Raw genomic sequence first — 27,548 nt, forward strand, 5'->3', positions numbered from 1 at the left:
AATTATGAAGATTATTTGAGAGGGAATAAAAAAAGGATATCTTTATTTATACGTTTGCAATTATATTTTTCGTACAGAAATATTTTTCTGTGGGTTATAGTGTTTATGCCCAAACACCGGGTAAACATGCACGCAGCGCGCGTTCTACGCGCGTGCTAAACTAGGTATAGCGACAGTCTGATAGCGTAAACGAATTTGTACGGACAAGTCGAAAAAAATGTCAATTCGCTCGCAGATGCGTTTTTATAAATATCGGCCGAATTATTGAACATTTGTACACTCACCGACGACGAGACCGTAAAACTTCTGTATCGTTCGTTGCACGGAGATCAATTAAGAAATCAAAGGACCATTAACCGCTGATTCTCTAAGTGTACAATAATAACATTACTCGGCCGCTATTCACATATTCACGGTTCCCGGTGTGAACCAGAATTTCGGATCTCGTCACTCCTCGATAAGGGCGCATTCATGATGCCGCTAAAGAAACAGTTGACCAATCTATGTGTCCAGAGCCACTGATCCGAACGCTTTGTGGCACGTGTCTAAATGATTTTCTTCTATAAGCCAGCTTTAGAACGTTAAGCTTTGGGCATGTATCCGATAAATTACATAGATGTAAATTTCTACGAGAAGAAGATATATATATATTTTGTCAGAAGCTTCTTAAGGAAGTTTCACGGTGTACCGGTGAACATTCTCCGTCACTTTCATTTCAATAAACCAACGACATGGTTTAACTCGTTGCACTTCCTCCTTTATCTAATACTAGTTGAAGCGCGCTAGATTCTTTACTGGTCCGATAGATAAATTACGATATCTTTGTGATATTTTCTGAATAATGTACGTTGAACTGTCTTGGACGCGTTTCACCGAGCGCTTCCAAAACTGGTCGAGTAAAAGGTTGCAAAAAAACCGAACGTAGATTTTTCTAATTTAGTAATGTTTTTCTTCGTATTGTTTGATTCCACGATATTTGAGTTAGATTTTTCAGTAGTCGAAGTATTGTCATAAACCAAGTATCATTTAGCTATATATCATTGACCCTGGACCGCGGAGTTTATGCAATCATAGCGAACGCTATGCAAAAGAAGTTCGATCGAAGTTTTTATTTTCTTTGCAAGGAAATTCTAGATATTTGTTTTACATTAAAATCCGTGTAAATTAATGTATAAGAAGCTGAAATTGCATAAATTCTCGCTGACTAACCGTAACCTTCAGTGCTGTCCGCGATTTGTGCTTCTCAAATGCCATTGTCGTTAGAGTATAGTGACAGTCCTGTAGATTTAGGATGAAGAGTATGAAGTTACACAAAATGCGCGTATAAAATGAGGTAAACGCAAAGCTTAACTCATTTACACTCGTAAATAATTTCAAACATTAAAATTATCACTGAATTTGTAAGAACATTACAAACCATAATCCTCCAATTTTATCCTACAATAAAACAAGCGAGGCTTCGATAATTTCTTTAAACAGCGGATCAAGTCGAACTAATTATCGACAACCGCATCTTAAATCTACCACAGTCGTAATTTTATTTATTTGCACAGACGGTGCTCGATATTATTGTAATAATTAAGTATGGTAATTTAGAAGATAAAAGCGAAATGGAAAAGACCCGAAACAAAACTTGGACAGCACTGACACATTGATACACGAAATTTGGATCATAGGTAACATTGAACGTGTAGTATTTGTAATGTGTGTGTATGTATGTGTGTGTGTGTGTGTGTGTGTGTGTGTGTGTGTTTTTGTAGTCACGTACGATAGTAAAAAAGTAAAGTAGCCCTCGACAAAGCGATAGGAAACAATATCCTGACTGTTTCGTAATCAGCCAATGTTTTCGATGTCTTAATAACCGCTTAACCAAGGAGGTAGAGTTTGAACAGGTAAACTGACGCATTACCATTTTTTTTTATTTTTTACATGACATAACCGTGAAAAGTTTTGCGTGGATACAACTTTTCTAAAGGGCAACTGAATTTTCTCTGAATCATATAATGTAGCATAATTAGTGATATCAAGGCCCCTAAGACCTTTAACGCCAATATTAACCCCCCATTAAAACTCAAATACTTTTATTTAAACTTCCTGTTATGTGCAAATTAAAATTGAAATGGTGTCATCGAACTGTACATTAATGGATCATTATTATGTTATATAATTATCATTATTTGTTCCGTTTGTAAGCGACGTCATGCAAGTTGCAAAGTACACAAAAAGTAGTAACAGTCAATAATTTCATTCCCATAACCAGAGAATTACACTCACTTTTTGTAGAATCGAGATAAAAGAATTATTAAGCGATTATTGTATTAGACAAATTGGGTGGCTTGTACATAGGGTGTGTTCAAATAGCCTCGCGAAACTCCGAAGCTACGAAAAGAGATGACCTACAGAAAAAAGAGGAAGACGTGGGCTGGTGAAGTTTTGAATTATACAGGGTGTCCCGGTAATCGTAGTACAATCGAGCAGAGGGGGATTCCACATCAAAAAAGAAGAAAACATTTTGGTATAAAATTTTTTCATCCGGTGCTTCGTTTTCGTGATAATCGACTTCACAGTTCGCTGCTGCATACATAAGTTTGCTCGATGAATTAATGACATCTGGACAGATTGTAAGTTGTCATCACTTTTTAATTTTTCGAATGCCTCAGTAATCTTGTGTTTCAAATGTGTAACATTTGAAATATCGTTCATGCTATAAATTTGTTCTTTGATATGACCCCATAAATAAAAATCTAGTGGTGTGAGGTCCGGAGATCTTGGTATATGATTGTAAACACTGTCCAGGACAAAGGACAAAGGACAAGCAGAGCAGTGAAATACACGACAAGCAAATTGTATTAAATAGTTTACAAGTTGAACGAACTTTGAAGTCGATTATCACGAAAACGGTGCACCGGATAAAAAAATTTTACACCAAAATATTTTCTTCTATTTGATGTAGAATCACCCCCTGCCCGGTTGTACTACGATTTCCGGGACACCCTGTATATCGAATGAAGCACATGTAATTTTCGAAAGAAGTAGTTTCGAAAAAATAAATGGAGTAAGGACAGCAATGTATGAAACGAGAAAGAGAATATGCGATTGGTGACAGAAAGTTGTAAGAGGCGAAAATAAAATATCTATTCGAAATGTAAAAAGATTTTATGAATTATGAAAAATATTTGCAAACAGGATAAAGAGATCAGGTATAAGTGAAAAGATAAGAAAAGTGAATATTAAATCATTAGCTTTTGAACACGCCTAATGTAAAGGACAAGGGGCGACTACAATCGCTGCTAGCCGAACAACTAATTTTTAGTTTTGTATCGATAGTTAAGAAAAGTAGATGTATGTTAGCAAACGGGACGAACGTGTGTTTGTAATTGCGTTCCTGAAACCAACTGGCCACCACGTATATGTACCAAGAGTAACGCGTCTGTGTATGAACCGGTGTTCAAATAGTAAACAATTAGCAACTATAGATCATGCTAGATTAGTGAAACCTAAACGTGTGTTAGATGTATAGTGTTGTGACATGTAGTATTTACACTTTCCTGTTTACCGTAATTCTGTGTCCGATGGTGGAGAATAGGAAGTACTTAGGCATGATATCAGGTGACTGTGTTCCCTCCCAACACCGATGCTTCAGGTGTCGAACGGACGTTCCATTGTTTGGCGACAGGTTTTTTGTCTTGTCAGTTAAGTCCGTAACGTGATGCGTATGCGAATCTTATTTTAAAGAGGTCGACAATGCTCGCTTATAAGGAGGGAACGCGGTAATTAGTTACAAAATGTAGATTTCACTGTCGATTTCAATGAAACTGTACTGTGCTACGATGTATGTTGATGTAGAACTTCAATTTTATCTAATACATCTGTGTTACCGCTACAAACACTTTCCATAACTATTGGTTGTTAAGCTTTGTTAATAAAATTGTTTGAAATTTAAAACAATTCCCGATTACGATTTTATTAAGAACGTCAATCGAAATTCCCCCTTCTAAAAGGAAACTTCTGACATTTTGAGCGTCATTTTCGACTTTTAGATTTATTTAATCGGTTTAATATTTATTTAATATTAAACCAATTTTATGTTACAATAATTCCATTATTTTTGTTTATTCATCAGTGCTTATTTGACTTCAAAATGTAAAATTGCATTCACAATTATCTTAAAAAATTCCATACATTCTTAGATATTGAAACCAATATCCAATATATTGATATGCATTTTAACTAACGACATACATATTCATTAAAGTCATTAAAATAAAAAAAAAATTAAGATCTAATTATAAAAAGAAAAATTGAATTTTAATACATGAATATATTTTATTTTGATTTTGCGTCGCTGAGGACTATAGATCCCCTTACCATACCGTGTCGTGCTCAGCATTACCGATAGTTCGCGAAAACTGGCTACGTTAGCACGAAGCAAATATCCTGTATATTTTATTTCTACTATGAGTGCTAAATATTATTTGGCGGTAGTAAATATATACGGCGTGAACATTTAAATGGTGATAATAGTATAGAAATTTATAAGCTTTACAATGCTAGGTGAATGGCAATCTATAACATTTTAAATTTAATATTTATTTTGATGTAACTTATATTTCGTAACAGAGATAGAGATAAAGATAGATACATTGTTACATTGCACACTATAGTATGATTTATCATAAACATACACAGGGTGTTTGTTTTAAAATTTTAGAACGAAAAAACTCGAAAATAACAGAAGTTTTCAAACATAAAAATTAGTCGATTTTAAGGAGAAACTACAACTACATATTTATAAAAGCGAATAGCAATTCTGCATATGGATGTAATAACATATACAATAAAAGAGTCAACCAAAACTGTATACACTAACGGAATCTACTCCTGCACATCTCCATTACGCAGCTTGATCCCTTAACGAGGGTCGACGAAGAAATTTTATTGGCTAAGCTAATTATTCCAGCCTAGCTGATTATTTCATTGCTGAAAGTTACGAGATTACTGAATATTAACACAAGATAATGAAAGAAAATTGCAAGTGAATAGTGTCTTCATATTTTGTTCTGAAAGGTAATTATTTACTCAAAATTCACTTTTTTGGATCTCTGCTCGTTGAATTAGCGTTGCAGCGAAAAAATCGCTTTGCAATAGCTTCATTCGACTTTTCAGGTGACCATGCTGCAGCTGCAATCATGAACAAAGTCCCAACAATCAGCTCTGATGGGCACATCGCGATTTGTATTATAATGTCGCAAAATTAACTATTGCAATTTGTCTTTGAATTAATTTCAAAATCAGTACTGCCAAAAAATCGAGTTGCAATAGTTTCATTCGTCTTTCACGTCCCATGCTGTAGCTGCAAGTCTGCCGTGTGCATTCGCTATTTTTCTTAGTGTTGCAAAACGAATTAACAATGGTTGTCTCAGTGTCACGAAAATTTACAACACGATGCATTTTGAGTTGGAGTTGCGAAATAAATAAATGCCACACTGCAAGTAGCCGTTCTAAGAATTGCTGCAACGTGTTCGACGATTCTCCTGTTAGCGTTGCGTAGTGTTATGCTGGGAAGGAGGAAAAGATGATAGGTCCCTCGAGAAAATATCCTTCTTCTTCTTTGATAACATGGAGTATATTGAGTAAGTCACAAACAGAATATACAAAAAATGTATTTCTCCAGTTTTACACGTCTGAACAAGATTAATGCGTATTCGGAAGTGTCTGCATTTTAGATTGCGGTTATTATTATACATTTTTAACGGATGGACTTGGTACTTGTTGTTGCATTGGTCATAGGCCACGTAAAGTCTATGACCAGTAGACTATGTTCCGTCCTGGGCCTAGGGCCCCAAGGTACATTCAGACCTGGAGGAAATCCCTGTCAAACGTTGCTAAAACATCCCCTACTACAGAGTTCCTTCCTATCCCTACTTTAGACATTTTTCCACTTTCACCAAATTTCTCCTGCAACCGAGCTTTCGTGGAAGCTAATACGACAACGAAACATAAGAATCGTTTTTGCAACAAGTGCAGCAAGTTTAGAATCGTTCTTGCACCAAGGTAGCAAGATCAAAGAATCGTCTTTACATCGAAGACAGCAAGTTTAGAATCATTTAACTATTATATATCGCGACGTCATTATATCGAGATTAGCTACAGCTGCAGCCAAGTCCTTTGTAGCTAAGATCACTTCTGTACAAAGTGTAAATAAACGGATTCTCCGGAGTTAGCCTTACAACCTTTCTTCGTTAACCGGTCGTAAATCTAAGTCGCCAACGAAGCGAACGATACGACACAACAGACTAAATTTTAAGATTTAGGCAAAACAGGGCTGATTCATCCTCTTTTGCTCGGAGCTTATCTTAGCTTCGTTACAATGTTCCATTGCTTACGAAATATTTAACTTTAAATTTTGTAGATCAATGTTACGCAACAAATTTTCCACGTTTCCTTTATCCTTTTGACTTTCTATTCCTCTCTACCTGGAAAATATAATTATTCGTTCTAACGCCATTTTGGGTCTCTCAAACAGTAACCTCCTCGTGGTGAGATCAAGAAAATCGGTATTATCCTTGGTTTAAAAAATGTTATAAATTGTAATGTGTTTCGAATCCAGGATGATACCGAGCTAATAGCTACGAATTACAAATTATTTCTTTATTGTAATGTAGTGAAGACGCTTGTAACAAATGTATTATGTACAAGATTTTCAAATAAAATGTAGGTGAGTCATAATAGACCAGGACTTGTTGCGGTGTTTTTAAGTTTTCATCTTGGAATATCATCGTCTCATCCGTCGATGGACGCATAATTTTAATAATTTAATTCAGAGCTGAGAACAAAACTTGGTTCGAATATTGTTGAAATTGGTATTTCTCCGATCGGAGGCCCCTCAGGAGTTCGCTTATGGGAGGGGCCCATGAATGAGTACGGGGGGTAGCGTCCCCGAGGTACCCGAATCGCTAACATTGTAAATACGTCAAGTATTCTTGCGTTAGCTACAGTTGTCGCTACTCATTATTAACTTCGACACAGCCTTTTATTGTGATAATTCTGCTTGTGCAATCTCTCGGGTAAGTTCAAACACATATCTCATATTCGATAAATTATTATGCGGCGAGGGACATTCAAACGTGCCCCCCCCCCCCCCCCCTCTTTTAAAAAGACTCTTCTTCTTTCACTTTTCAGCATGTAAGACTTCTTCGATCTCCCTCAGGGAGCGAGGCGCTGGGGGCAAGTGTCCAACTGGATATAAGTGAAGGTGTAATTTTGGATCCCCATTCCAAGTGGTAAAGCGTCGGATATTGAGATCTGCGAGGCTCTGAGACTTGCGCAAGCATTGTAATCGTCGCGTCACCCCCGAGTCATTTTGATCCACGTGGATCGAAGACTTCTACCTTTGATCCATTTTTGGTCCGCAATAATTACTCAACATATGCGTGCGTTCTAATTAATAATTGCGTATATTAGTTAGTTAAGAATTGCCGTTGTAAGAAAGGGAGGTGTAGCGAATTCCAGCTTCGTCCTGACTCCCTTTCGAGTCTCTAAAGCAGCTTCTTCTTCATAGTGAGACCCAGGCAATCGGTATCATCCGCGGCTCAAAAAATCCTGCAAATTGTAATACATTTTGAGTTGAGAATAATACAGAGCTAATAGCTGCAAATTAAAAAATCCTTATTGGTATTGTAAAATAAAGTATAATGCTATAACAAATATATTGTATGTTTGTAATATATTTTTATAATATTTTTAATATATTTGTTTTGTCTTACTCTTTTCTAATCATAGATGATGTTATTATGCTGCGTTCATTGATTATTAATTGCTGGGAACTTAATTGTGTTCCTCTTAATACGAATAAGGTGATATGTATCGTTTATATTACACTGGATATAACTTTATCTTTTATATTGAGTTTTATATTTGTTTTCGTAATGGGTGATGGTACATCACTAGCGAAAAGTATAAGTCGAATAGCGCACTAAGTGTTTAAGATATAGCACTAGGCAAACGAATGCACGAAAAGAGTGAGATCGCAAGCACGGATGAGTGAGATGGCCTAGATTTCTCGTCCGTGTGGACACTCATCCTAGAGCCCGCTACTTTCGTTTTGTCTCTCTTGAACATCTCCCGTTCTTTTTCTAAACCAATCGCATGAAGCTAGATGTGTGTGTGTATGTTACTAATTGTATTCGCATTATGTGTTTCAATCCAATTAAACATTTTGTTACAGTTCTGGTTTCGTATAATTGAAAATTTTAAGATATTCAATTTATATAAGTTTAAATTACAAATATTTTTTAATAAATAGTTATAAAAAAGTAATAATGTCTATAAGTGTTTTAAATATGTGCAGTGTGGGACCTATTCCTACACGCTTCTCTTACTCTGTAAGTTGTCGCAAATATCCTCACCGTTTTACTATACATTCTATCCGCATTGGATAATGTCAAGGTTATGTCACTCTTCTCGTGCATTAACCAATCAGAACAAAGTAAATTTCTATATTAATCCCCTCTAACAGATCAAGTTTCGGTCTGGAGATGTACAGGAGTAAAACTCATTACTATGTATGATTTGTATAAAGGGCTATCAGGAACCAGCGTTCTTAGAATTTCCACTCAAGGCTAGTGATGTTCAATGGTGTCAGGGATTATACTCGGAATCTTCCCCAGATGGCGCAGAGGTTACCTCACAAATGGGATTGGACGATTCCAGTAGATTACCAATGGATTGGCATTATCCAATCATATTTGTAAGACCTCTCCTCTACCACTCTACAGCTCTTTCCCATTTTTATTATAAATTTAAATAAAGTAATTTCTCTTATAAATTTATAACAATTAATTACTCTCCCGACTCTCTAATGCTACACTATGCTGCCGCACGCTAAGTTGCCATGCATACATCGGATAGAGATAGGTAATTTTCCAGTCCTACTTTCCTAGAAGATGGCACTATGATTATCTAGGGATATTTCTAAGGTTTATCTTGGTAACATAAATTGACGATCAACTCCCAGAGTATGCGCCGTGGCTTCATTCGTTCGGCAACAATGGCGGCAGACCTTGATCAGTTTCACCAGCTTTTAAACACACTTCTTAGCACAGATAACGATGCCAGAACACAAGCAGAGGTACGTACATTTTTTCTAATTTTCACATATATATTTTCCATGCATTAATGTTTTTAACAACATATGTATCATGAAATGAAATACTTCAATCCCCGAGCACGTTTCCAACGTGTTGTCAGAACTCGCATGTGAGTAGCATTTAGAAATTAATCATGCTGAATCATACTTTTAACTTCTCAGTTGGTTTGTAGAATATTGATGTGCACTGTTACATGACTGAATCTATGGCAGAAATGATGGACAAAAAAAGAAGAATACTGACAAGTGTTTAGAACAACTTAATAAAATCCAAAATGGTGTCGTGCAGAAGCATGTACCCCGCCAATCTTTTACTAAGCTTCATTACAGCTACAATTCAATTTTCATATAAATTTCTTGAAAATTTTATGTGCAATACATGTCTTTTTTAATCTTCTTCTTAATGACGATTAAAGTCATTTTTTATTTCTGTTACATAGTACTTAAAACGTAATATGAGTTCTTGTTAAGACTTATAATTTGTGTATTCGCTTTCCCGCCTACACGAAGCCGTTTTCGGTTCAATTTCCGGCATTCCTGAACGTGCTTTGGATGTAATAGGAAGTTCATTTATTCACACGAACCTTACTGCGCAATTATAGTCACTCACTTGATATTTTCATAATTAATATCTTCTTTGTCCATTTTATATATTGTAATTATTTTGTGATTTAAAGTGAAACAGCACAATGCTAGATTATCTGTTGCAGATTGATTTTTATGTATAACCAACATGTTTATGATACTCTAAATAAATTTTAAATAATTCTATCTTTTTTGTATGTTTTTATATTTTCAATATTGCCTTACATGTTAATTCCAGTTATTGATAATTTGGAAATGCTTCATAATAATTATTTTAGGTATTACTTATTAACATAAGATTAATTAGATTATTGTAAACAAGTAATTATAAATCTGAAACATTTTAGGAGGCATATAACAATCTACCAGTGGAAAGTAAGGTGACATTTCTTTTAACATCTTTGTGCAATGCCACCCTTACCTCAGAGATGCGTGGTATAGCTGCTGTACTATTACGTCGACTATTTTCATCTGAGTTCATGGATTTTTATCCAAAAGTAATTATGTAATACTTTTATCTACAATAACTGTACTTTTTCTACAAATATTCATACATATTGAACATGTACAAACAGAAATTAAGGTAATTTCTTCAAACTCTGATATTAATTGAATTGGTTTACTTTTTACATTATTACATAATAGAAGTATGGTGAGATTATTACTTTTTAATAGATATAGAAGACTGAAGACTAAAATAATTTCAAATCATGTAATGCATTCTGCAGTTAATGCCAACAACTATTGCCAATGAGAATCTGGTCTTTCTAGCTTCTGAATGACAAATCATTATCAAGTTTTCAATATATGCTATCAACTTTTTATCAAATTTCTGTAGTAATCATAATTCATATAAACTATTGCAACATTACGTGTCATATAACTATATTAAGAATTTGAGATAAGGTAAAAAATATTCAAACTAATCATATGTTTTTTGATAATTTAAATAATAATAATTCTTCTTCTTATTATTATGTCTTAGATTCCACCAGAAGCACAAGTTCAGTTGAAGGAACAAATTCTATTATCTGTTCAGAATGAACAATCAGAAACTATTCGACGTAAAGTATGTGAGGTTGCAGCTGAAGTCGCGCGAAATTTAATTGATGAAGATGGTAATAATCAGTGGCCAGAATTTTTGCAGTTCCTATTCCAATGTTCTAATAGTCCTTTGCCAGCACTGAAAGAAAGTGCTCTACGAATGTTCATGTAAGTTTGCAAGAGACTGCTATTCTCGAAAATCAATTTGCCTATACATTTATTTATAGACTATACATTACACAAACATATTTCTTCATGCAGATCCGTCCCAGGTGTTTTTGGAAATCAACAAACAAATCATCTCGATCTTATTAAACAAATGTTACAGCAGTCTGTCATGGATTCCACAAATTATGAGGTAATTCTGATTGTAGGAGATCCATTATGATACATTTTTGTGGAAGTGTGATACGCGGGATCGTGTTAATTAAGCTTCTCGTTACTAAGTCTTCCTATAGAAATAATTGCCTTCTGATGACTGTAACTTGTGAAGTTATAATTTACAGACAGATACGGGGCATACACGAAATATTGTTTCATATATTTGTTAGAACTTTTGTATTCGTTCATGTGAGATATGAAATGTTTCCAAAAGTTGTATTTCGATATAAATACAACTGTAATAAATAGTAAATTCTGTTATCTAGGTCAGATTTCAAGCTGTAAGAGCTATTGGAGCTTTTATCACCTTGCATGATAAAGAGGTCAATATACAGAAACATTTTTCAGAACTACTACCTGCAGTTGTACAAGTAACTGCTCAATCAGTAGAAAAACAAACAGATGATGCTCTTCTAAAAGTTCTGATCGATTTGGCAGGGTCAGCTCCTAAATTTCTCAGATTACAATTAGAAAATATAATAGAAATGTGCATGAAAATATTTTCTAATGAAGAAATGCCAGACTCTTGGAGACAATTGGCATTAGAAGTATTAGTGACATTATCAGAAACTGCTCCTGCAATGGTACGCAAAGTAGGCGGAAAGTATCTAGTATCTTTAGTACCATTAGTACTAAAAATGATGACAGATATAGAAGAAGATAAAAATTGGAGTTTTGCTGATGAAATTGTTGAAGATGATAATGATAGCAACACTGTGGTTGCTGAAAGTGCTTTAGACAGATTAGCATGTGGTTTAGGCGGTAAAACAATGCTACCACTTATTATACAAAATGTTCCTCAAATGTTGCATAATAGTGATTGGAAATATAGGTATGTACTTTTTACTACTATACTTTTGTTATTTTGTAGTTGTAGTTATCATAGATATGTCAGCATTTACATATATTATACATGTAAGTGCGTTACATCTGTGATAGAGTAACCTGTGAGATTATCCTGTTTCTGCCTATCGTTCTGATAGATAGATATTCAAGGTTCTCATGGGATGTTCTTCCTAGAGAGTTGACAATAGCTTAATGCTATTGTCATAGTCTTTGAACAGACATCGCAGTTTTATTATTTTATAATTGACGAAACCATGCGATAACACAACGTTTTTTCTTAGGCATGCTGCTCTTATGGCAATCTCTGCTGTAGGAGAAGGTTGCCATAAACAAATGGAAGCGATAGTACCTCAAATCATGGAAGGAGTCATTGAATATTTACAAGATCCTGTGAGTTGAACTATAACTTTAATATAAATATGAAATCCATGAATAGAGTCAGCAGTTATGTTTTACATACAAACGTAATAGCGTTACATTCATGGTAGAATAAAACATAAGCTTGATATTTGTCTTACATTGTCGTTCTGACAACGTTTGCACTGAATATTGACTTTTGAGTTCTTGAGAGTCGACTATTTTTAAATAGTCGTAGTCATAGAACGTACAACATTTATATTAAACTATTTATGTATTATTAGAGTCTGTTGTTTGTTACATCAAGCATTTTTTCAGCATCCTCGTGTAAGATATGCTGCTTGCAATGCAGTCGGTCAAATGTCAGCTGATTTTGCACCAACTTTTGAAAAAAAATTTCACAGTAAAGTTATTCCTGGATTGCTAATAGTTTTGGAAGATTATGAGAATCCAAGGGTTCAAGCTCATGCAGGTGCGGCTCTTGTGAATTTCAGTGAAGATTGTCCAAAACACATATTAACACCATATTTGAATGCTATTATGGCTAAATTAGAAGCAATACTAACCGCTAAATTCCGAGAATTAGTCGAAAAAGGAACAAAACTTGTTCTTGAACAAGTATGTATGTCAATTATATTTAACGAATTACATAGAATGTTATAATCGTTGTAATCAAATATCGCTTTTTAAAAAAGGTTGTTACGACCATCGCGTCGGTAGCTGATACTTGTGAAGAACAATTTGTAAAGTATTATGATAGATTCATGCCATGCTTAAAATACATCATACAAAACGCAAATCAAGTAGAACACAAAATGCTTCGGGGCAAAACTATTGAATGCGTGAGTCTTATAGGACTTGCAGTTGGTCCGGACAAGGTAATGTATAGCCATAGTTTATAATTATTTTTAACAGTGTAAAATTAGCGACACATTTGAATATTCAAGGAAATTAATATTTTTGCGATCATATAGTTTATTTCAGATGCTAGTGAAGTTATGAAAATGTTATTAAAAACATATTCAGAAGGAGACCTTCCAGATGACGACCCACAAACTAGTTATTTGATATCTGCTTGGGCTCGAATTTGCAAAATTCTTGGTAATTTATTCTGTTTCCATATCAAATCAATCAATTATAATTTTGTTTGGAAAATATAAGCCTTTTTTATATGAGAAAGGGCAATTTTCATGTTACATATGATTTCTTTTCGAATAGGATTAGAAGATATATTATTTATACAAAAGTTACGTTATTATTAAATAATCCAAAATTTTATTTTAACCACTTTAGGTAAGCAGTTCGAACAATATTTGCCACTGGTAATGGGTCCAGTTTTACGTACAGCGGCAATGAAACCTGAGGTTGCTCTACTCGATAACGAAGACATGGAAGGTATAGAAGATTTGGATTGGGAATTTGTATCTCTTGGAGAACAACAAAACTTCGGAATCAAAACAGCTGGACTGGAAGATAAGGCTTCTGCCTGTGAAATGTTAGTTTGTTACGCACGAGAATTGAAAGAAGGTTTCGCAGGTTATGCTGAAGAAGTAGTGCGACTAATGGTTCCTATGTTGAGGTTCTATTTCCATGATGGTGTTAGAACAGCAGCCGCTGCAAGTTTGCCATATCTCCTCGATTGTGCAAAGATAAAAGGTTATAGAAGTTACATAACAAATAAATACATAATAATAAATCTAAGCTTTAACCTCACGGTATTCAAATAGTTGAAGTAGAAAATAATAAATTGTTACACTTATATAAATACTTAGAAATATATTACAGGGCCACAATATCTTGAAGGAATGTGGGCATACATTTGTCCAGACCTCTTAAAAGCAATCGACACAGAACCAGAATATGAAGTTTCACTGGAATTATTGTATTCTTTAGCTAAATGTATCGAAACCCTTGGTACAGGTTGTTTAGGAGCGCAACCTATGGCTGAACTTTTACGTATATTAGATAAATTACTTAACGAACATTTTGAAAGAGCAGTGGCTAGATTGGAAAAACGTAAAGATGAAGATTACGATGAGGTAAAATATATGAAATTATGATTTAATGTTCGTCTACTTGCATTTTCTTCTTTAACCGCGTTTTTTTATAAATATTTATGAATCGATTTGATATAAATGCATCTTAATTGTGTTTAAATATAAACTTTCATGATTGTGCTAGGTGGTCGAAGAACAGCTTGCCGAAGAAGATGACGAAGATATATATACACTCAACAAAATAGGAGACATTTTACATGCTTTATTTATGACCTACAAATCAACATTCTTCCCATTTTTCGACCAAATTTGTGGACATTTTGTAAAATTATTGAGTCCCGAGAGATCTTGGTCAGATCACCAATGTGCTTTATGTGTTTTTGACGATGTGATCGAATATGGTGGTCCCGAGTGTGCAAAATATCAAGAATATTTCCTTCGTCCGATGATGCAATATGTGTCAGATAAATCAGCTGAAGTTAGACAAGCTGCAGCTTATGGTTGCGGTGTTTTAGGTCAATATGGAGGAGAAGCATTTGCTCAAGCATGTGCAGAAGCTCTACCTAGGTTAATGGAAGTTATAAATGATCAAGAATCCAGATCTGTAGAAAATGTTAACCCTACTGAAAATGCTATTTCTGCAGTCACAAAAATCCTCAAGTATAATCACAAAGCAATTAATGTTGACGAGATACTTCCACATTGGTAAGTTATTCTTTCATATTATAGTTTTCTAAAAGAATCTTTTAAAAATGCCACAAAGGACACTACACATTAAAATAAAATTAATGTAAACAAATGTTAAAAACTTTTCTTTATCAAAACCTATTTTTAAAAAAGTCAACGAGTTAAACTAACGTACTCAATTATTGCCGAACATTTTGTATATTTGACTGGTTTCTGAACTTTTGTTAGAATTAAAATGCAGTCAAAAGAATTTAAAGCATTTCAGAAATGAATGATGTATTTTTATTATTGAAATATAGGCTCTCTTGGTTACCAGTAGTAGAAGATGAAGCTGAAGCTCCCTACGTATATGGGTATCTTTGCGATTTAATCGAAGCAAATCATGTAGCAGTTTTAGGTCCAAATAATGCAAATCTACCTCGATTAATAAGTTTCTTTGCTGAAGCACTTCACAAAGAGGCAGTACCTTCAGACAATCCTGTTATGGACAGAATTCTTAGTATCGTTAGACAAATACAGGTATGTTACATTCAGATTAATAGAATTATTTGCATCAATCGTTGTTGTATTATAAATTATAATTTATACTATGTAACACATATATATATTGTTTGTTTGTTTTAGAACAACGAGTCTATGTTCCAAGCATGCATAAGTGCATTAACAGCAGATCAGCAACAAGCATTATACAAAGCACTTAGTGCACAGCCTACTAATTAGCCATTTGTTTTTTTATCCTTGAACTTAAACGCCTTAATATAAAAGAAAAAAAAACACATTTGCTTTAATAAAGCTTATCGTGAAAATCACAAGACTTTAGGTAGCTACATTATACCTATGGAACATTTACTCCAGCCTAATTATGAAAAGAGATACTATCGTATATAACTATTTGACACGACGCGCATATTTGTTATTTCTATTTCACTAATAGGTACAATAATTTTTCTGTTTTTTACTATTCAGAATTGCAAATTAATGACCTGAAACTTACGTCATCACTATTTAATCAGGTGTTATGCATAAGTCTATGAGTGTAAACGTAATTAAAACGTATAAGCGAGCTCGCATTGACGAAAAATATTTGAACCAATTTTCTGCTTGCATCATTCGTAACAGCAATATATAATAACCAAATGTACATATGTGAATTTATTTTCATCGCAGCAAAATTGATAGAACATTATGTTTCCCGCCATTGACAGCCGAACGATGCTAAATTTTTTTTAATATAGCTTTGTAAATTGCATAGTATTTTTAAATATAAATGATAGCTTTGTTCCGCGAATATTTGAATTTTGTTCTTTTGTCACTGCGATCTCTGATTCGTCCCAATTATTTTCATTCTGAAACTGTTTATTCGGCAGAATAACAAAACTGCAAAAAGTGAAAAATAGATTGGAAAGACACCAACTCATTGCCATTGATTAATGGCAAAACATATTGTGATTTAGGTATTTTATTATTAAATTTAGGTACAGTAAATGTTATTTAATAATATCGATAATATTACAGCGTTGAAGTTAGATGGAGCCGTATACGAATGCCTTTTAAATGAAACGTAATGAACTTCGAAAGATTTTGTCTCGAATGATATCGTAATACATGGTATATTATATTATACTATCTCTTGATAAACACTTTTTCGAATTGAAATTAAAGGAAATATTAGTATTTTCAGTTTAATGAAATTTTATTTGATTCTGTAATTTTACAGCTACTTTATATTAACTTATTACGCTTATTTAGCTGTAATTTTGCACCTGTTTTGTTATTGCGACGTATACAGATAAAAAAAGATGATGCTGGGCATTACGTTTCTTCAACATTATTGTATAACAACAATATAAATTGTAAGAACATCAATGTTACAAATGAAATGACTGAGAGGAATAGCAAAATTACAACTTCCTGTTCTTGTTGCTATTTATTTATACACAATATTTACTATTGCATGCATACTTGCAATGGAAAATATACATCATATAAAATTTGCGGCTAGTTGCAACATAAAATCCCCTCAAAAAAATTTTTTATTATGACATATGTAAGGGAATAGAAATAATGCTCGGACATTTATTTGTATATATATCAAAGTATATAAATATTAAATAAACATATAACGTTAAATTACATATATGTAATTATCATTGATGAATGATAGATACTGTCTCAATTATTTCATAAAGATCTACACACATGTGAAAAATACATTGCGCGGGTATAAACAACTTAACTACTTAGTAATCAATGAAGAACTTTTTATGCGATAAGCAGTGACAAAATATGTCGACGCAAAATTAACATAAAAAAGTAAATTTATAATTATAATTATATAGAGATTATTTTAAAGTTATTACTAATTAAAATAAATCTCAGCTTTTTAATTGGTCGTTTTATTTCACCTTTAATAATGACATTTATTTAATAAAATAAAATATTTATAGGTTAAATAGAACTAAAAGGTAGTCCAAGAGTATTATAACATTAAATTACAATGTTCAATTTTGTACACTTGTCTACTAAAATTTAGAGTAGTATTCTACTTTTTTAGTGAAATCGTAAAGTTACTTTCATTTGATGAATAAGTTGCTAACATCACTTCTTTTTCCGCGTTACATTACAAATGTAAATATAAATTCGTATTATTGCAAAATATTGAATAATGCATGCTTTAAGTAATTTTAGTGGATCGTATTTCAGCTACATATTAAAATGTCAAGTAATTTCATTACACTGAATACAAGGTGTAAAAAAAAAAGAGGCGATTTTATAAGTAAAAGTAATTTCAAAATACACTGTATTTATCGTTTAAAACTTAAGTTATGAAGAAGTTCATTTTGAAAAATTGAATTAAGCTTAAACTGTAAATAATAAACAGATACGTTTAAGCAGAAGTTCTACTTCTATGGCATATGCAAATAATAGATGTTTATGTATATTTTGTCAAAAAAAAAGAAATTAACGGAAAAATTTGTAGTGCATGTCTTTTTTATTTCTTTATGCCCAACCATATGTATACGTATTCCATTATTTTGCAGCACGCAATGCATTTACAAGTATTTATCGAGGTTAGATAGATCGTAATACTTTCACGCAACTCATGATTTATTTATTTTTATAGTTGTATGATCTTGCATGTCACGTCTATAATGAATAATTTGCTTCCCTCGCATCGTTTTATGAATCAATAGACACAACATAGATTGCACTATTGCAAAGGAGGAATACTTACATATGTATGTATATGTATATACATAAATATGTAAATATTAATTATGTCAATTGTAATAAGCATGAGTAGATATAATTATTATATTTTTTTACCAACATTGGGTAATTTTAAGTATACTATATAAATAAATTTATTACGCATAAATTTTCTGTAAAATGTTCCAGAAAAGATTACTTTCTGTATTAATATGATCAATCTTAGAGTTATATTGTATGCAAATTTTGATCTACATTAATCTTGATTTACTTCGTAAATAAGTGCAATGTTAAAAGTGCCGCAACAATAATTAACGTTACTCTTATAAACATATAATTATATGATACAACTGCAAGTACGCTGATTTTATAATTTATTTTAAAATAGAAGAATAATATATGTACATAACTATAATGCATTACGTTCATAATAAACATGTCAATTTCGTTTTATCTTCGAACATAAGTTTATAGTTTATATATTTGTACCGATGCGGTGTATGAATACTGCAAGGATAGATAAACGAAAAATAGTGAAACTTATCATACGTACCTTGAATTTCGTGATTACGATTGTTTTAGTAATATTATTATATTTCAAGTAATTGTAACTTTTAAAATCTGTATAAAGAGGACTTCAAATGTTCAATATTATCATGAAAAAAGTATTCATGATAATATTTTCTTATCGGCAAATTCTTTAACTCTGTTCAAGCAAATTAAAGAAAACAATTTTATTTTGTAGCATTTCTTTCTAATTAAATGTACGTATATATATGTACTTATGCGCATGTGATATTGCATACAAATAATGTGACGTGTGACGCCTCTGATCATCCGATATTACGTCATCGTTCTCCCCCTCTTTCATAACTGACGGGTGGTCATTCTATCGTGAAACTCCTTTGTAGCCACATGTCCGTGCACTTCAAGCTCATTTCATACAATCAAGTGACACTGTGTGAAATTAATTTTTAGTATACATCGATAGTTAAAAAGCATATTTGGTGTTTCCATTAGTTTTAAATGTACGTTACCTCAAATTGTGAGAAAGTTTAAATTGTCTTCATTCTTTTTCCTACAGCGCCTTCTAGGCGGCAATTTTAAAATTGATTTTTTGGGTTGATAAGTTAGTATTATGCTATGACAACATTATTGTCACACACCTTTCTATATTTTTAACTTCTTAATCTCCATACAATATTGATATTCTAAGTAATAATGAGCAAAACAAATAGTTTCAGTTAAGAACTAATTTAGATTCATGGATAACTATTAATTCGATTAAATGGTCTATTTTCATAAATTTATTATGCGAATTCTACTTTACCATTGAAAAGTAAGGATTCGTATTTGATAGAATTGAGGTTTCCTTACTTTTATTTTTGATATGTGTAAAAAAAAACTAGATTTAAATAAAGTTGTACGGCTTCTTGCCCTCAATCGTAATTGGCATACTCTTTTAATGCAGAATACGTACACATCATATAGGTATACTTCACACTTTATTACCTGGAAGGCTCGGTGCTGTTATTCGGCCCTGGTTGTGTATTGAAGCGCGTGCAGTGTGCAGAATATCCACGGCAAGTGTCGTGGCGGGTGTCTGCTGGCTCAGCTGTTAAATAGTATGTAATAGTAATGTTAAATGTGAAATACTTGTTAGATTTTATATGGACTTCCTCTAGAATTCATGCTGTGAAAGTATTTCATAAAAATTCATCAAAGTTCGAGTTCAGTAAACTTCTAACGGGAACACTTCGATTTTTCATCATATCCTATTACTTGTGCATGCAGTAGTTGCGCGTAACAAAATAAGGGCGTGAGAAGGTTTGTGTCGTTCAATTAATTTTTGAAAAAATGAAGTGGAAATTCTTTTAATGACAGACAGTACACACAACAACGGGCTATCGAAAGCCGGTTCATCAAGTTACTTAACTTTTCACGGTTTTCGCTTCATTATACGTACTATTATTACGTTCTAGATATTGTATTTGTAGCCACGCGTTTTTGGTTACATTTTGATTCGTGTATGTATTCATGTTATTTAAATTTTTTAATGTATTTCTAACATCTGAATTATTTGTGCAGGATGGATGAATATTTTTGAATTTCGTTAAAAAAAAGCAATGCACAATAACAGTAAATATAACTGATCTATAAAAATATTGGCATTCCCGTAAATGGTTGTAGCAGATTAAACACCTATTCACGAAAATTTTGTAATTACAATGATTTGTAAATTTAATGCCGTACAATGAAGTTAATTCATAATCTTAAAATAATTTATGATAATCAGGTAAATTTTTAGTTTCTGTACATATCATTAAATATAGTTTGTCAAATAATATTAAGAAATACTTAAATAAAGAAATAATATTTGCTATTATCAATTTTAGTTATATATGAAATAGTATTTATAGATTTCTTTTGTTGTACAAAGTATTTTGTGAATAGTTTTAGTTTTTCTATTTGTAAGTTAACCTATCTACTATGCATACCATATTCATATGTTACTTTTTTTTATGATTATATAAATCTTTTTAGTTTGAGACATTTATGGTTTTATATTTCAGCATATAGATTAAAAAATATTTGACCACTCGGTCAATGATCAATGAAATCGAATTCTTTATCAAAACAAAGTGTGAACGTATACTTAAAAGTTGGTCTAATTAAAGTTAATGCATACATCTAAAAACAGAAATGGTAGGATCACATTCATATTGAAAGAGATTTTAATCTTTTAGTTTAATTTCTTTAGTAAGTTATACGTGATATGAGTAATCAAAACATTTTTGCGTGGTAGTATATAATAATAGATAATTTGTTGTCTCTTATAACACACTTCATCTAGTATTAAATATAACTGAAATTGGAAGTTACTTGGTATCTTGCATGAAATAGTTGTATTAAACAGTTGATGTTAATAACATTTATTTGTATTATTTAATAGGATTTACATGGCAAGACATTGAATCAATAGAAGATGTCTAGAAAACGTGCTAGAGAAGAAACTATGTTAAATTCTACGTCATATTCAAATAGTCAAAACGGAGAGAGTGCATCTTGTTCTACAGAAGACTCGCAAATTTATCCCGTAAGTATATTTTAATATTTCAAGTATTTATATATTTATTGTTTTTTAAAAAATAACTTAATTTCATGTTGCTACATTTACATCATTACTTGTCACATTAATGTTTTATTGTGTTTTGTTATTAACATATGTTAAAGAAATTGATTAGATTTCTGGTCTCCTTCTTAGTTTGATAATATTAATCTACATAGGTTATTATATTTATAATCTAAATCTGTAACATTATAATATCTTGTTTTCTAATGTAGTCACATCAATCATTCAAAGTTTATATGTAGGTCAAAATTTATCTCTAATCATTTAGAGATAATTTGTATTTAATGTCAAAGTCAAAATATGGAAGCAAGTACTTTTAATAATAATGACATGATATGATGCAAGATCACTGGTATATCTATGTAATATAATATTGTGGATAAATCATTGTGTGATTAATCTTATTTTAATATCAATCACAAATAACTATACTAATAAAACATGTAATTACTACACTACATATCTTGTAATGAATTTTGGAAAAGAAGTTTTGTTATACATAGTTAGGTATTATTCTTTTTTAAAAACAAAATAAGAATTTTTGTCTACAGAACATTGAAGGAATTAACTATATAAACAATTTGATATAAAAACATACAAATGTTTATAAAGTACTTTTTTTTTAATAATCTTAACAGTTGGTGACAATGACTTGGGGGACCAACAGGACATCAAATAATGAATCAGATCAAGTTTCACAGAAAAAATATGGTAGTGAAATTTCTGTTTGCTACAAAGAACTTCCAGTGAGTTTAATTTTTTTTTTTTAATAATTTTGAATAGAATATATTATTAAAGTTATATTTATTTATTTCCCTTATTAAACATGAATGGATCTGTTTCAATTGTACTATCTTTAATATGTACTTAAAAAATTAATAAATGTAATAATGTTTCCTATCAAATATTCAGTTTTATTATCTCATTCATTGTCATTAGAATTGAGGTAAAATTAAATTTAATTAATTATATTTGTATCTTCACTTTACTATTTCTTAAGTTATACTCTCATTTGAACATAATGCATCATTGTAACTCAAGTGTTTATTGATTTATATAACATAATAACTTATATCTTCAGTATAGGTATTCTAAAGTTTATTATTTTCTTATTATAATTATAATTTATTTCAGTCTATCTGCATGGAAGCTCCATTCAGTGATGAACCTGAAGCAATTGCTGAAAGAGATGTATGTGACTATAATATTCGCATTACATTGAAAATGGCAAAAAGTGGTAAAGGTTAGTTTAAATGGTTGTCAGATGAGCAGAAGCTTCAGGGCTTTATTTGAAATATCGGTAAGTAACACAATTTTATTTTAGCTCCTAGGAAAGTCAGGGTATATGCAGATGGTATTTATGATCTATTTCATCAAGGACACGCACGACAACTCTTACAAGCAAAAAATATTTTCCCAAATGTTTACCTTATTGTCGGAGGTGAGTGTAATAAATATTATTTTACTATAGTGCTTAAAATATAGATGTAACATTAATTATAAAACGTATAATTTAAATGAGGTATAATATCACAGAATGCAACAGATAGTAGAATACGTGTTTTTGATTTTGTAATGAAGATGAAAATAAATGATTAGAAAAAAATACGACATAAATTTTACGGTTTTACAGTTTGTAATGATGAGCTTACCCATAGTAAGAAAGGTAGAACTGTGATGACTGATATTGAAAGGTATGATGCAGTAAGGCATTGTCGATATGTAGATGAAGTAGTTAGAGATGCTCCATGGGAGTTGGATGATGAATTTCTAAAGAGACATAAGGTATAATTGATCATGTAATTAATTTCCATTATTAAAAATACAAATATGAATTTGTTAATAGCATGATAATCAATATTGTAGATCGATTTTGTTGCGCATGATGATATACCCTACATGACGGATGATAGTACAGATGTGTATGCTGCATTAAAGGCCAAAGGTATGTTTGTAGCTACACAAAGAACAGAAGGAGTATCGACATCAGATATTGTAGCCAGAATAGTTAAGGATTATGATATTTATGTAAGGAGAAATCTTGCACGAGGGTACAGTGCCAAAGAACTGAATGTTTCTTTTCTCAATGTATGTAATAAATACTGTAATGTAGAATGCAATTATATAATTTTATGCTAAATAGTTTCTAATTGTAGGAAAAGAAATTTCGGTTGCAGAATAAATTTGATGATTTAAAAGATAAGGGAAAACGTGTTATGGAAAACATTGGTGAAAAACGTATGGATATGATTAGTAAATGGGAAGAAAAGTCACGAGATTTTATTGATGCTTTTTTGCTACTATTTGGCAGAGAAGGCAGATTGGTAGGTATTTTGTACTTGCTATTATAGTATATCATAAAATATAGATTCACAATGTTTATTAAACACCATATTAATATTGGTCATTGCATTCTTCAAACTAAATCGATAATTATAAACTCAAATTTTAAAAATCTGTTCATGAAATTGTATTGTTGTTATATATATTGTATTGTAATGTTGTACAATTAACAACAATTGTATTATATTGTTATATATGTATATGTCATTATAGCATAATTTTTCATTATTCATAGTCGACAATTTGGAATGAAAGTAAAGGTCGTCTGATGCAAGCACTATCTCCTCCTGCAAGTCCAAAAAGGGATGGCAGTCCAAATAGCAGTAATAGCAGCAATAATGAGGAAGATCAAACAAGGTACATCTCAGCATTCAAGTCAATTGATTAATATGCAACACTACTTCATTCTGTACCGCTTCCATACGAAAACCTTCAATACTTCACATCCACCCACTTGCAGCATGTTATGTTAGTATACTATTCTATGTTGTTAAATTAATGAAATTAATAGTAAGTAACATTGTGCAATTTCTTTGACGCTTGTTACTAACACTGCTATAATAGTTAGAAGAAATTTTAACAAATTATTAAGGCTTTTCTATTTTTATTATCAAAGAAATAATTTTTGATAATTGGGGATATACATTGGCTTGGCAATTAAGTGATTGCGGATTTTGTTAATAGATGGTCTTAGCACATTATTTGTTTTATTAACGTGTTCAAAATAATTAAGCTATATTGTTTTCTTACTGTCTGGACTTTCATCTTCAATTTAATAAAAAATTTGTATCGATTAGTTATTTAGTTTCGTTTTTATTACAGTTTGTAGACGGAAAGGCAATACGCGCGTTTCAGACATATCTTATTACATTATTTCCAAAAAATCAAGCGTCACAAGCACGATTTTTATGTTATATAAAGTATATTAAAATGAAGCCTTGAAAGAAAAGCAGTGTCAAAATTGATTTGTTTAATTGAATAAACTTATATTTTTAAGCAAAAGAATTGAATTTTCTTTCTTATTTTGAATCCGCAATTACTTAGTTACCAACCCAATATATACACTTAAAAACACTGATAGTTATGTATCAAAAAGATGTGTTCAAAGTTTATTTTCTGCTTTAATTTAAACATTGTATGTTACAAAATTAATATGTGATATATATCACATACAACATATATAAATATACCTGCATCTAATATACTTATTTTGCTTTACAGCCCACCACCAAAAAAGACTGGCCGTTTTGAATTTTCAGGAAATAGTTATTATTTAAGCGATGACTATAGCGACGATGAAGAGGAAAAATCACGCTCTAAATAATAATACATTTTCTCACATTAGTCTTCTGACCAAAAATTAATATGCAATTTCTTTAAAAATGTTTAGAGATATTTTCATATAGCTAAGTGAACTGCTGATATGAACTAAAATGCTATGCTTCATAGGCTTTTGTATAGCATGATTTCATACTGTTCACAACATAAAACTACCTGTTACGACATAGAAATTTAACCAGATTATGGAATATAATATACAGATTATGTATTACAGATCTACATTATTATGTTTAAATGTTATATATTATTTAAATCTTCTGTTGCAACTATCTCAAAAATTGTTCAGTATCACGACATGCATTCTTAACTCGTAAGTTCCTACCTTTAAAACAATTTTATTATATATTTTGAATTTCATACTCTATTAAGAAGTCAAACAGTGTATTATTTTATACAAAGGAGTACGTTCATAGTTTAAATGTCCAATTAATATTTTTTAATCATTTTCGATTACTTCATTGTTAATTTTATATGACATTTTTTTTACAAATTACCTCGTAATTTATTACTTACATAATGTTGCGTACTTACAGTCAATATTTTTACTGTAACATGTATTAAATTACATTTCGATTTTCAAGCAAATGTCGATATATTTATTTTACGATCGTCTAATAGACGTAAGATATTAGATTCATTCGATATTGTTTATATGAAGGTAGTACCAATGAAATCATTTATTTCTTAAGAAAGATTTATATTTATAACTTATTGATACCATTAAAAATACAAAAGTACGAAAGAAACAAAAGTTTGACAACTGTCAAATGAATTTTATTTTAACATGTGGAAGTGTTTACAGAGAAAATAGAGTAGATAAAATAAAATATATAAATTTTAGGAGTAATTATTTTTATTGAATTAGTTAGTAAATGTAAGGAATGCTATACTTACTCAATTTTATTATTTAAAATTTTGTAATTTAGAAATAGATACTAAAATGTGTACGGAGATTATTCGTATTATTACATAACTTCATATGTAGTAAGATACATACAAACTAAAGTTGATGAAATTTAAGATACGTGCAATCACATTATTTAATTTAAGTAAATGTTGCCAATGTACGAATTGCGTTTCAATAATGGTGCTTTTATTTGAAGATATTTAAATACAACCCTGGGATGATACAACAATAGTATGATAAAATTCTTATGTGAAAATAAAATATGGTTTTAACTTAAAATAAAATTCTTGACAAAAATATTACTTATTCTTAGTTCCAGTATGTAGTGTATAGAATAATATATACCAGAGCTAATGTATAAAGTTATGTACTTCAGCATAAAGCTGAAATTGAACAAATGTGAAAAATTTATAATGCAAAATAGATATACAATTGTAAAAATTTGTAGACTTCTGTTTCGTAAAATGTACCAATGGTGCCCGAATTTAACTCTTTTAATTTCATTACAGCATGCAACTTTTTAACGCATGTAGAGTAAATTTTTACAATATGTTATATTTTTAATTAAAAAATTACTATTGAAAAAGTGTATAGCACATATATGTATGTCTCATGGGAATAGTACTTTTGGCATTCTTTTTATTGTCTCTCAATCTGACAGTGATTAGACACGCACAGTCTTGTGAACGGCGAAACGAATGTATTTGATTTTGAAATACTGTTTCTGTGAAATACCAGGTTTAAAACGAAATAAAATAAAATTTTAGTTTTTTAAGTATTTATATATTACTAGATTTACCAGCAATTTAAGTATACCTATTTCTACCAAAACCAGTCAGAATGATTAAATCAAACGCTTAATTGTTTGTAGAAACCCCGAGCGTTGAATTCGCACTTACAGATAGCCAAGTGTCCGGGACCTAAGGAGAACCTTATGTGCGGCCCAAAACCCTGTATACAATTCCAAGGGCCACTACCGTACTGCATCAGAATCATAATTCTTCCGGAATCATGTATTCTGTCCCAAACAAAGTTGCAGTATTTGTCAATTATTCTAGCTGCCTCAATATCATTTCACGTAGAACATGTACCACTTATTTTAACTGATACTAGTATAAGTGTCAATAACAAAAAATATATTTGTTACGAATACATATAAAATACTATAAAGTTCATAAAACTTTAGTTATGGCTACAAAATTCATGATATCATTTCGGAAAGAACATGTTACATGCAGTAGAAATTTTGAAATGAAATTGCAAAACCAGTCATTTTGACTGGACTGGTAAAACTAGTGATATACACACTATATATAATTAACAGTCATGTTTGGTTAAATATAGACACATCATTTAAGCATTATCTATGTTGTCCATGTTATTTATATGAGAGAATAAAAAGTAATAGAAGTTGTTCAAAAATGTATTATAAATTGTTTGTAATTTAATTTGGATTGTACTAGTTTGTTGCATATTCACTACAACAAATATAAATTAATGTAATTATGAAACACATGTGTAAATCATAGTTTATATATTTATAATCTCTAAATATATTTTTAAGTACAT

The 27,548-nt window shown here is 31.2% G+C and overlaps 2 protein-coding genes and 2 non-coding genes across 12 annotated transcripts; all 4 read left to right on the forward strand.

The window, feature by feature from the left end:
• The first annotated feature begins 9,004 nt into the window (after window positions 1-9,004).
• Karybeta3 (karyopherin beta 3) lies at window positions 9,005-17,180 on the forward strand. The gene is made up of 14 exons (XM_078182748.1): window positions 9,005-9,130; window positions 10,081-10,230; window positions 10,719-10,945; window positions 11,039-11,135; window positions 11,425-11,990; window positions 12,286-12,394; window positions 12,680-12,979; window positions 13,057-13,239; window positions 13,336-13,462; window positions 13,655-14,017; window positions 14,147-14,400; window positions 14,543-15,063; window positions 15,345-15,564; window positions 15,670-17,180. The coding sequence occupies exons 1-14, from the start codon at window positions 9,020-9,022 to the stop codon at window positions 15,763-15,765; spliced, it is 3,324 nt and encodes a 1,107-aa protein (XP_078038874.1). The 5' UTR covers window positions 9,005-9,019; the 3' UTR covers window positions 15,766-17,180.
• On the forward strand, window positions 11,176-11,304 carry LOC144472715 (small Cajal body-specific RNA 8). The gene has a single exon (XR_013494453.1).
• LOC144472709 (small nucleolar RNA SNORA74) lies at window positions 12,038-12,227 on the forward strand. The gene has a single exon (XR_013494452.1). It is a non-coding gene; the product is annotated as a small nucleolar RNA SNORA74 (small nucleolar RNA).
• Window positions 17,181-19,130: 1,950 nt separating the features above from the next.
• LOC144471059 (choline-phosphate cytidylyltransferase A) lies at window positions 19,131-26,757 on the forward strand. Of its 9 annotated transcripts, XM_078182800.1 has the most exons (13): window positions 19,134-19,283; window positions 19,727-19,880; window positions 20,344-20,551; window positions 20,829-20,961; window positions 21,209-21,352; window positions 22,027-22,134; window positions 22,523-22,631; window positions 22,713-22,829; window positions 23,022-23,173; window positions 23,255-23,476; window positions 23,545-23,712; window positions 23,967-24,088; window positions 24,953-26,757. In XM_078182800.1, the coding sequence occupies exons 5-13, from the start codon at window positions 21,242-21,244 to the stop codon at window positions 25,053-25,055; spliced, it is 1,212 nt and encodes a 403-aa protein (XP_078038926.1). In that variant the 5' UTR covers window positions 19,134-19,283; window positions 19,727-19,880; window positions 20,344-20,551; window positions 20,829-20,961; window positions 21,209-21,241; the 3' UTR covers window positions 25,056-26,757. The 9 variants fall into 9 exon arrangements, with proteins under 9 accessions (XP_078038893.1, XP_078038926.1, XP_078038953.1 ...); XM_078182784.1 differs by lacking the exon at window positions 20,829-20,961 and having other exon boundaries at window positions 19,135-19,283; XM_078182767.1 differs by lacking the exons at window positions 20,344-20,551; window positions 20,829-20,961 and having other exon boundaries at window positions 19,131-19,283; window positions 19,747-19,880.
• Window positions 26,758-27,548: the final 791 nt, after the last annotated feature.

This window comes from Augochlora pura, chromosome 1 (genome assembly GCF_028453695.1).
Source record: "Augochlora pura isolate Apur16 chromosome 1, APUR_v2.2.1, whole genome shotgun sequence".
Lineage (NCBI taxonomy): Eukaryota > Metazoa > Arthropoda > Insecta > Hymenoptera > Halictidae > Augochlora > Augochlora pura.